This window comes from Pelmatolapia mariae, linkage group LG16_19 (assembly GCF_036321145.2).
Source record: "Pelmatolapia mariae isolate MD_Pm_ZW linkage group LG16_19, Pm_UMD_F_2, whole genome shotgun sequence".
NCBI classification, from domain to species: domain Eukaryota; kingdom Metazoa; phylum Chordata; class Actinopteri; order Cichliformes; family Cichlidae; genus Pelmatolapia; species Pelmatolapia mariae.
Genome location: NC_086241.1, coordinates 9,686,209 through 9,697,485, shown reverse-complemented (window position 1 = coordinate 9,697,485; position 11,277 = coordinate 9,686,209). Strand labels below are relative to the sequence as shown.

Sequence of the window (11,277 nt, the reverse complement as noted above, 5' to 3'; positions counted from 1 at the left end):
CTCAGATGTGTTTGGAATATATTGTGGATTCATCGTGGACACATGTTACGACAGTTTTGGGCTTAGATTTATTCACAGGAGCACCATCGTAGTATAAAGAGCTTGAAATGATGGATATATTATTTTGCAGTTTGTTTAGTGACCTTAGTAACACTTGGTGACATGTCTGTTATTTTTATTGTATTTTATTAAATGATTTTTTATAAACATTACATATGTTCATCTCACTGCCCTGATAATTAAATTAACCAGATGGAGAAACACATTAATAAGCCAGAAACACACTATATACACTGATCAGCTACAACATTAAAACCACTGATGGAAAAATCAGGGGGTCACCATCCAGGAATATCTAAAAGTTTTCATGTCAGTCCCTAGTTGTTGGGATATTTGGCTAAAAGTTGTGGATGAACCAATAATCCCACATTATACTATGAATTTGACCCTTTTTTTAACCCCCAGGGCAAAAATAGACATTTTATGTCAAATCTCAAATAATAAAACTCAAGACACACTGACTTGATGTTCCTACATAAAAAAAACCCCAAACATATTTTTTTTCTTTTTTCTAGATGCACTGATAGAAGATTGGGCCACATATAGTTAAAGCAACAAATCTGTGTTAGCTTACCTAAAGGTAAAACCAATTGTACAAATTGTAAAATAATTCATGAATAATAAAATTACCTAAAGAGAAGCTGCATGTAAAGAAATGGCATCCACGGTATCAGATGCGTGTGTGTATTATGTTGCAGAGTTATCAGCTGAAGTTGAAATAGAGCTGAGCTGCACTCTCACATCATAAACCCTCACCACAAGGTGCTGAAGCGAGTCAGTGGACCTTCTAATCTATCCAGGACACATCCCGACATTATTTAAGCAAGTGTTAGCATTCATGTTACTATCATAGCTAAAAGAGCAGAAACGATGCAGTAAAATCATTAAAATCACTGTTTGTCAGATGTCTGTAGAAAAAAGTAATATAGATTGGATTGTGCAACTACATGAAAACTTACACCTGGTGGTGAAACTTTCCACCATGAAATCCATGAAATTTTGCGGGGGGGGGGGGGGGGGGGGGGGGGGGAGAGAGAGAGAGAGAGAGAGAGAGAATACCTTAACAGATGTGTGAATATTCCTGTGACGTCTGGCCATGCTATAAACAATAATGCATTCTATTTTTGTGTAAACCATCCCTAATTAAACAGAACTGGGTAAAAAATATTGTCATTACAGTCCTTTTGGGTCTTCTTTTGGGCGTGCCTAGTGTGTTATTTTTTCTGTTTTTTTGAGTGGGGGTTTTTGTATGCAGGAAAATCCCTGCAAAGTAATCCTGGTCCAGATATCCTTCTGGATCCATGGACTCAATTCATGCATGGAGTGGAGGGAATTTTCTGCCTTCATGGAGGTATGCAGTCGCAGGCTGATCTTGTTCCCTCAAGCCTCAACAGTTGTGTTGCTAAAAGAGAAGGACAAGCTTTTATAAAACTGTCAAGTCCTTTAAAAACAATTCCTCTTCATTTCTTTAGGGATATATTATATTTAACTTATTTGTTATTAACCTTTACAGGGCATTGTAGACTGTTTGGCCCATACAGTCCCTGTAATTTACTGCTTTTTATGTTTGCAGCTCTGAGAAGTTATTTTAGGGTTTTATAGTTCCATTTGTTCCATGTGGGTCAACTGAGGGGATCCATCTTTCATCCACTTGTCCCTCTGCCCCTGTGATGGAAGTTGTTTTGTCTGTTAGTGGCCACGGTGCAGGGTGTGAATACTACCGACCAACAGCTGATTCCTAATTGCCTTTGACCTCATAAGCAGTTGTATCTTAGAGCAAAGAGATGTTGTCCACCCTCAGAACAGCTGAGCCAAACAAAAATGATGAATAGCAACGCTTTGCTTTCAGTCCCTCTTTTTCTCTAAGAACTTGTTGACAAACCTGGCAGCAACAACCAACCCCCCTCAGTCTTTTCATCAAATTAAATAATTTTTAATAAAAATCATTGTGTTTGGGAGTATAATTGCCCAGAAAGCTAATTATTTCCTCAAAAGAACACTTTCTGCTCATTTATAGAGTCAGAAATAATCCTTTTTTCACTCATTCTGGGTCTTGGTGCAGCCCTTCAGTTCATCAACTGTCTGAAACAAACAGCTTTAGTTTCCCCCTCTTTAAACCAATTTTCTACTGATTAGCTGCCCCTCACAAACAAGAGGTTTGACCAGCAGGTGGATGGGACATATTTGTCTGAGATATTAAGTAGAAAAAAAACTAAGTATTAAAAAAGATGAGATTTAAGAGCTGAGCTTTTGGCTCACATGGATTACTGCAGGTTTCATGCGAACATCCTGCAATGGAACAGCAGAAAGCACAACAGGTGCACTTTAAAGCATCACTGGCTAATAATTTTATATGAACAGCTGGTGAAACAATAACGTTGATTGATACTTGATGCTATGCTCGCTGCCTTTTGGAACATTATTATTTACAGCCCGTCCAACAAGTTTGTACGAGAGGGAAACTGAGTCTTTACTGTAAAACACAAATTTTGTGTGAATGAAATAGGCAGTATGTGTGTGTATGTGTGTGTCCTGAAGCCTGTTTATGATGTGAAGTTGTGTGCTTCAGAACACACCATTTCTCCCCAGCTGTGTGCTTTGTCTGATCATCCGTTTCTGCCTCACTAACCTCTTGTTCTCCTCTCTGGTGAGGCTCCTTACCCCGGGGCTATTTTTCTCCCATCCTCTCTCTAAGAGAATAAGGAATTCCAGTGGCAAAAGCAATCAGTGGGCTCCACTTCGAAGCAGTCCCCAGCTGAATTCACTGTCAGATTAAAAGTGATTTCTTCGCTCTCTTTTCTGCATCTTTTCTTCTACCCCTGGCCCCTCATGTGGCATCTCTTTTCTGCTCTACACCTCTCACTGGCTTTGCTTTCTTTTCTGCAAGAGCCCCCTCTTCTTCTCTGATTTTCCTTTTCTTGTGCCACCTTTTCTCCCGCCTCCTCTTTCCTGCCTTATGTTGCCCCTCAGACCTGTTTCTTCAGGGCCGGCCTGCCACTGTTAATTTTGGCCAGCGTACCATCTAACTTTAGAAACTGCGCTGTATGCATTTTGCTGTATGGAGTATCCTTTTTCACCTGACTTTTCAGATGGGATTTCCCCCCCCCCCCCTCTTTCTTTTGTTCAAAGGAAGGCTGGAGGATTGTGTGTAAAAGTGCAACTACTGAAATAATCCATTATCTTTTCATTAGCAGAGGGGCACACAGACAGTGATGTATGCAGAGGAAAGACAGGGCTTCAAAGCAAAACAAATGCTGCTCCTTTATTATTGAAGCATATGCACTGAAGCTATCACACAGCAGTCTAAAGACACCTTACTTAAAGGCAAAGGAAACAAGTGTGAAGGAAAATTGGTTTAATTTGACACCATATTAACTGTGATGTTATATTTATGCTGAAGAACCTCAGGAGTTTTTTTTTTTTTTTTTTACCTGCCACAGAGTGTGAAATCTAAACTGAAACATAAGAAGAATAATTTTGAAGACAGAAAGCAGGAACATTTGCACAAGCATTTTCTTTACTTGGTGAAAGTTCTAAACAAAGCCCAGAGAAAATTTATGGATGAAGTATGCAGAAACCTTGAGTTTAATACAACTCTAGATGTGGACTGTCCCTGAGCTGTTTCATTCTCATGTTCTTAGTGTTTTTCCTTTATGCTGTGTCTGTATCTCCCGTTTGTCTGCGTCGTTGTGCATTTGTGTGATGTCGAATAATTGGAAAACTGAATTGCAAGCATAAACTATGTAAAATATATACTTTTATGTACATATAGCCACTGTGATGTTACCCTTTGGTCTTAGACTCCACATTCACAAAGTTTTGGCTCAACCAAGTTGGTTCTTTGTTTCTAAAAGGGACCGTTTGGATGAGAGAGTGGAGTGCTAACTTACCAGCTAGCTTTATTAGACAGAGATACCTGCTGATTACTGCTCAGTCGATTCAAATCAGTTTATTTATACAGCATTTAAACATAAAAGACATAAAAACGCTGCACAGTAAGTAAAACAAACACAGGGTGACAAATTGAAGAAAAATGAATACAATTACAGGCTGAAAATAATACTAAAAAGGATTAACAAAAAAACAGTCAAAGTGGCCATGCCCCTAATTGACAAACTTTAAACAGGTGAATTAAAGAATATTCTCCTCCAACATTCTTTGGTTTCTCATATAAACATGTTTAGTTTTGCTGTAAAGTTGGACTCTATGGGTTCTGGGTTTGGTGCATTTAACCGATGAAGATTTCTGAAAGCAAAGAAACTGAACCTAGTTGCTGGTTTGCAACTGAGAAAATAGTTGATGTGTGCAAATAGTGAAGTAGACTGTAAGTAACCCTGAAAACCAGTCAGGTTAAAGGAATTACATGGTGGAAATAGTTATCAACATGGTTTAAATGCTGTTTTGTTTCCAGTAAGAATTAAAAGCAACTACGTCCCAGGTCCTGGATTGTGACCATCTGAGGAGAAGTTAACTTCAGAGGTAGACTGTTTAAATTCGCTTCCTGTTTTTTGGTAGTGACTTTCTTTGGGCATTTTTCCTCTTTTCTTTGCCTGTGTTTTTCTTTCTTTGTGATTGTGTGCCCCGTCTTCATTAGTTTTACCTGCGTCCAATCAGTTCTCTGATTGTTTCTCGGTCACTCAGTATTTGCCTGTTTGTTCCTTAATTCTTCAACCTCCTTGTGGTTGTTCAACTGCTTCCGTTTTCTATCATGAAGTAAGTTTTGGGCTAAAGTCACTGATTGTTCCTGTTGCTCGCTTGATCCTGTCTTGATTCGGGCCCTTTAGTGAAAAATCATCATGACTGCTTAAGAAAAAAATCAATCTGGTCTGTTTGGCATTTTGCATAACGTCATAGCCAATAATTTAACATTGTATTTAGTAAAATTTATTGAATTTATTTATTTTACTGAAGGTAGAATAAAAATGAGAGCACACCAAATTCGATCCTGCCTGTTAAAATCCTTGGTGATGAAAACACCACCTGCAAAAAACTGATATCCTTTAAAACCAACAATTAAATCACTGATGATGAATCATTTTTAGCACAAATTCAACAGACTATGTGAAGTGTGCTAAAAAGTAAAGCTACAGGTCCATTTCTCTTCTTAATTAGTATTTACAGATGTCAAACATCAAATGACGTATTTATGAAAATAGCTTAAACCCAATAACCATGTGAGGCATTTATTAAAATGCTCTCATATAGTCTGCATATAAAAGATAGATGCAGCCATGGTGAGGTCACCCATCGGCATGTGTTTGAAGCATCAAATTCATCTTTATAGCTGCCACTTTGGTTTCTAGAGCCAGACGTTGCTGTATTTAAAGATGATGGTAGATGCAAAAAATAGACACATTAGAGTCTAATGTGTGTTACTTTTTGCACTGAGGGTAAGTATGGCACTGGCGGGTGATTTGTAGGCAGATTCAGGTCCAGCACTTATTCATGTTTCAGGAGATGAGTTGAAATTGCTAGCGAGCTTCAGTCCTCTTTCCTTTATTAGTGTCTTCCTGTTTTTCAAACAAGCCGCAGCCCCTAATAATTCAATCTTAGTATGAGTTATACAGGTGACTTATTTACCCCCCCCCCCCCAGAACAGTCTGAGAAAATACACAATAAATGAGATTTCATATGCAGTGTAGCCTCACTTTCATGGTCTGTCTCCAGGGAACACAGATCATGTGATTTCAAAGAAGACACAGCAAGCGGATTTAAACAGAAAAAGAGGAGATAGTTTATTTGAAATGTACAAAAGCTATATACACATGCACACACACACACGCACGCACGCACACACACACACACACATACCAAGCATAGTAAAAGTGGATGGTAGCATACACACAAACATTTAAAAGGCTACTTTCAGCAATTTCAGCAAACATAATAAAACAGAGGAATTTGCAGACCTAGTTTGCCTATCCTGTCTGAAAACAGGATTTCATTATCAAAGTCTGAGTCCTTTCCTGGACTCTGCAGTTCATTGAGAACCCAGGGGAGAGACAGGGTGCAGTGACGGGGGTATGAATGTGTTAATTAGGGTTGGATCTCTACTGAGAACACACAGAGGTACTTGTATATTCTTTCAGAGAGTGCTCCTCATCAGATGCGCAGGGGTTCATGTGCCCTGATGGACTAACACTGATGCATATCCTTGTCCTTTTCAATCATTTACCCTTGTGAGATGGGACCATGGAGAATGAACGTCTCTGATCCAGAGGGCAAAGAAGGAAATCACATTTCACATCCTCACAATCTCAGATTATGATCAGAAAGCACTTCAGTTCTGTGGATCACAATGCCTAACAACCATGTGTTTAAACTAGGGCTGTCAAATATGTTCACTTTGTAAACTGCATTCAGTGAAATTTTATGCCACACACACATGTTGGTAACACATTTCAAAACATTTCAGATGGTAAACATTTAGTACATAAAGACATGTTCCAGCAAACACAGCTTTTATTTCCTCTGCTGCAGGATGGTTAAGCGCATATATGAACTACAACGGCAGTTTATTTTTTTTTTCAATACTGGCATTTATTAGGGAGCAGAAATATGCTGATATTTACTGGAACTTATTCGACTCCCAGACTCAAATACTCGAATGAGTGCACGCACATGTAGTAACATGCTAGCTTTACCTGACAACATCTGCACCACACCTCATTTTTATTTTTATTTTGTTTAAATTTTGGGATTTCTGTGGTTGTCTTTGGCTTTGCATGTTTCTCCTGTTTGTACAGCAGCGTCTAACCTTGCTGTACTACACATGCTTCTGTTATCCAGTCCTTTTTCATAACTTATTTAACCTGTTTCCGTTGTTTAATGGTTGTCAGCAACCATTAAACAACGACTGTGGCTACATTACTATGACCTCTGGGAGTATTAGTGTGTTATATCCACCCAGATTCTGGTAAAGCCAAAGGAAAATATAGTTTAGCATAACCAACTGATTAAAAAAAGAAAAGAAAATGATAGAAGAAAAAATAATTTAATGACTATTGAAAATCATGACCATCCCTGGTGTGTAATTTGGCCTCAGGTTTTTTTTAAAAATTATTTGGTCACTGTGTCAGAGTAGGACTGCACGCTAGACCCTGCCCCCTGATAAGTCATTCCTGTCAACAGGAAGGATGTGTTAGCTAGTTGGGTAGTGATTTTGTTTGGACCTGCAGGTCCACTTCACACTTACAAACAAACAAACATAAAAAAACTATTCTTTTTCTGTTCATCCTTCCAGAGATAAGAGAATGGTATGGTATAATACAGCCTGGCCCATTTTTGCAATAATACCATATAATCAAGACTCTAAGCGACTGTAGTCCTTAGGCAGCCATTTATTTCTTTTAAGCTCTTTAATAATGTTTTAAAGTGAGTTTACTCTGGACCACTGTAGTCAAAAAATATTATTTCCACATGCAGTAATTTGTATTTGGTGCTATGGTAGCTCAACATGCCCTCCCATCTACGCGCATTCATGGATGTGAGCAGCAGGAAGAGGCACTGAGCATGACACTGATGAAGTCAGACAAAGTATTAGAAGCAAGGAGCTGGGACTGGGGTGGGTTAAAAGCAACTTGCAGATGTGTTGAAAATGTAGAGGGTAGAGCTACTTAATCAGATCACCCTGTGTGAGGTTTGCCAGTTAGTCGTAGTAGAGAACCATAACATGGGCTGAAGAAACTGCTCCACGCTTCCATAATCAGTTTTTGCAACTGCCTATTATCGTTTAGGTAAGTCAATACAAAATTAATTTATCATTTATAAACTGTTTGACAGCTCTAGCTTAAACATCAAGTGTGTAACATATCTTAGACCAGGTACCATACAGTATCATCTACAAACATAACAGTCTCTCCACATATTGTGTCCATTTCCTGATAATTCGGTTTTTGTGTCATATTCAGATTCTCACACTTGATGACCTCATCAAGGCACTATGTGAACTGCTATCAGTGCACCACTTTTTAAAGGCCTATTACGCTGGCAAATACTGAATGGCAATTGTTCTTGATCTGTTTATATACCCTGGGCTATCATAGATTTGTAGCTAAAAAGTATGGCTTTTTAACAAATGATAGAAAATGGTCCTTAACCCTATCTATATTTACTATTAACCTTTTAATGTAACATATAATCTGAAACAAATATTACAGGATAAGCATATTACTATGAACAGTGTAGAAAAAGTTTATGTAATGAGCAGTTTTGCATTGTACAATCAGTGCTTTCTTGTATAGTCCTTATATTCCTGATAGGCATGGTAAGAATGGATGGATGATGAGGTGTTTGACTGCTCTCAGCTAATCATGTTGAGGAACTTGCTTTCCTCAGCCAGGGCTGTGAGCATAGAGTTCATGTCACCGATGGCCATGTTGCCAATCCCTGCCGGTACAGAAGCGAGGGTGACAGAGTTGCGGGGGGTGGTGAGACGTGAGGAACTCTGAGAGAGGCTCTGCAGAAGGCCTGGACTCAGGGTGCCCGACATTAGGCTTGAGTGGTCTCCGTCATCGAGCATGGTGTCAAAGTCGATCTGGGCGTGCTCTGCGGCCCCAGATCCACTGGTGGAAGAATCCACTGTGCTGCTGGAGACCTGGTTGACGCCTGGTGAAGCCATGTTGGCTGCAGAAGTGTTGTTGCTGGAAGGAGCCTGACTGGCACATGGGGACATGGGAGCATCAAAGCTGACAGAAGGTGGCTCAAACATGTGAATCTGACCTGTGTAGAACACAGCGGAGTTTGGATTTTCTGAGTTGCTGTCATGGGCTACTGACCCACTGGGCCTCTTTGGGCTTGCCTCAGAGGTATCATTACCTTGACCGGGGCTAACATCCGATGACTTGAGCAATCGGCTCGGTTGTGTCATGCTAGACCCTCCGTGTGGTCTGGCAGTAGACCTGGGCTCTGTGGGAGGCCTGGGTTGTAAGATTCCTCTGCCTCCATTTTGGACATTGTGCTGCTGTTGGGAGATAACGTAATTTTGCTGAGGATCCACTTGGCTGACATAAGAATACACATCAGTCTGTGTCCTTGATCTGTAACTTTGCACCTCTTGATCTGCCATACTGTTGCGCGTAGGTCTCATGCTAGTGCTTCCAGATATAGAACTTGGGATTGCTTCTTGGCCAAACCCTTGCTGAGGACTCATTTGGTTACTAAAGTTCACGCTGTTGCACTGTCTCTGTTGTGGATGCTGCTGTAGAGAGATGTTCATCAGCCTCTGGTTGCTGTGGTTTGCATACCCCTGCATAGATATATTCTGACTCATAGGCACAACTTGCTGGTTGTTGCTCAAGCCCTGACCTTGCGTCTGGAAGGACCCAAAGTTCTGCCTCTGCTGTACAACAGCTAGGTTCCCCCTGAGAGGATGCTGCTGCTGTTTGGGAAGCTTGGCTGTGGTGTCCACTGTTCCTGAACTCACCTCATTCCACTGCACTGGCATGTTATTCTTGTTCATGCTTTCTGATGGTGCTGCAAAAGGCTGCTGAGCACCTCCCGGACCCATCTGGCAGGACTGCACATCCTGATTGGACTGAGCCATCATGGTATCCACCATGGCCATCCTCCTCTGCGCAAAAAATGATGCTGGTGGAGCCACACCTGTCTGGTAGCCCTGAGTCTGACCGTTGGAATTATAGTCGGTTTGTCCCAAGTTGTGAGTAGAGGGGCCAGAATTCTGTGACCTGAGGTACTGCACCACATCGTCTGGAAGCACCATATCATCCTCTCCACCCTGCTCACCCCCAACCATCATTCCATCTACCGCCATGTTCTCCATGGCTACATTCTCAGAAATGCTTGGTGGTCTGGGGGCAAATGGGTAGCGTTGCAGGCTTCCATCAGAGCGAGTATAGCCCTGTGTAGCCAGTGTCTGGTGACGTTCTGCAGCTGGTGGAGCATTCATGGGGTTCATGCTGCTCATGCTGTTGTAGCGCTGGACCCTTGGAAGGGAGAGAGGGTCCAGTGTCGTACGCCGCACTGGATCACTTGCACGGCGTGGCAGATTGGTGGGTACTTCGTGGGGCATCATGCTCTGCATGCCATATCCAATATCACTGCACCGTCTTGGTACAGTTCCAGAGGGTGGCTGATGGAAGGGATGCGATGAGCCTTCTTGGGAGTCGCTGTAGAGTGCCATGCGAGTCCTTAGGCTCATTCGTTCCATGTTGGGAAGAGGAGTAGGTGGTGCTCCACCAATGGCAGCAGCATACTTTGCCTTTAGCCGATAATGTTGTGCTGGTGTAAGACTGAGAAGGCTTGGAAGGCCTGCTCCACCTCCTCCACTGACACCGCCACCTCCGCAGTGGCTGGCCTCACTGGATCGACGAGACAGGTCAGTAGAGATTGGGTCATAGGAGTCAGCTGAACTGATATTGTTGTGGCGATTAGCGCCAAACTGGGATGTCCCACTTGAGCGACGGCTGGAATAGCATGGTGAAATACCGGAGGAGCGCCGACTTAGGGTGTAAGCAGAGCTGATGGTGCTGGTGGTGCTGTCACGGCGCTCGTTCAGCTGGTTCAATAGCGTCACTTCACATGACGACAGGTCATCCATGCGTTGGGTGGGGTACGAACCACTTAAGTTGCTCATGTTGGAGTTCTCCAGCAGGGACCCTGGCAGATAGAAAGATTAGAATAAATATTATTATATTATAACATTATATATACACATGAGTTTATAATTACAGAGGAAGCATTTCTCAGCATCGCTGTCTTTGGTCTTTATAGCTAGTGTCCACCTTCATAACAACTGTACAGGGACTGAAAGCTAGAGCACTGTCCGCTTTGTTACATGTACAGGGAGCTGTAGCTCCTAGCTGTCTGCAAGGCTTAACCTCACCTGATTAAACTCACCATCACTTTTGGAACAAATAATACGGCTGTTGTGTAGTTAACTGTACTGACAGACTGTCCAATAACTCTGTGCTCCAGTTTGGGTAGTAAAATTCTGGGATTTTACTGGAATGTACTGAGCATTTATTAGCAGGTTTCTGTGTGACAGACAAGTCTTTGGATGTTCCTTATTAGTGCTAGCATTAGCTTACTGCTCCAACCTTTAATTGAAATATGATCACTTATTTAAAAAAACTAAGCAGCACATATAACTAAAGCTTAGGCTTCAAGATGGGTATAAATGGTTCATTCCATCTCCATCTCCATCTTCACAGTCTATGACAGTAAAGCCCAATATGAGGTGTTTCTTCAACATGTAGT

The 11,277-nt window shown here is 41.4% G+C and overlaps 1 protein-coding gene across 1 annotated transcript in view; it reads right to left on the bottom strand.

The window, feature by feature from the left end:
- Positions 1 to 5,770: 5,770 nt before the first annotated feature.
- The window catches only part of gli2a (GLI family zinc finger 2a), an 87,925-nt gene continuing 82,418 nt past the window's right edge, over positions 5,771 to 11,277 (bottom strand). Inside the window, exon 14 of the mRNA XM_063499370.1 lies at positions 5,771 to 10,677. Within this exon, the coding sequence (XP_063355440.1) occupies positions 8,363 to 10,677 (2,315 nt within the window). The 3' untranslated portion in view covers positions 5,771 to 8,362. The remainder of the gene's footprint in view (positions 10,678 to 11,277) is intronic.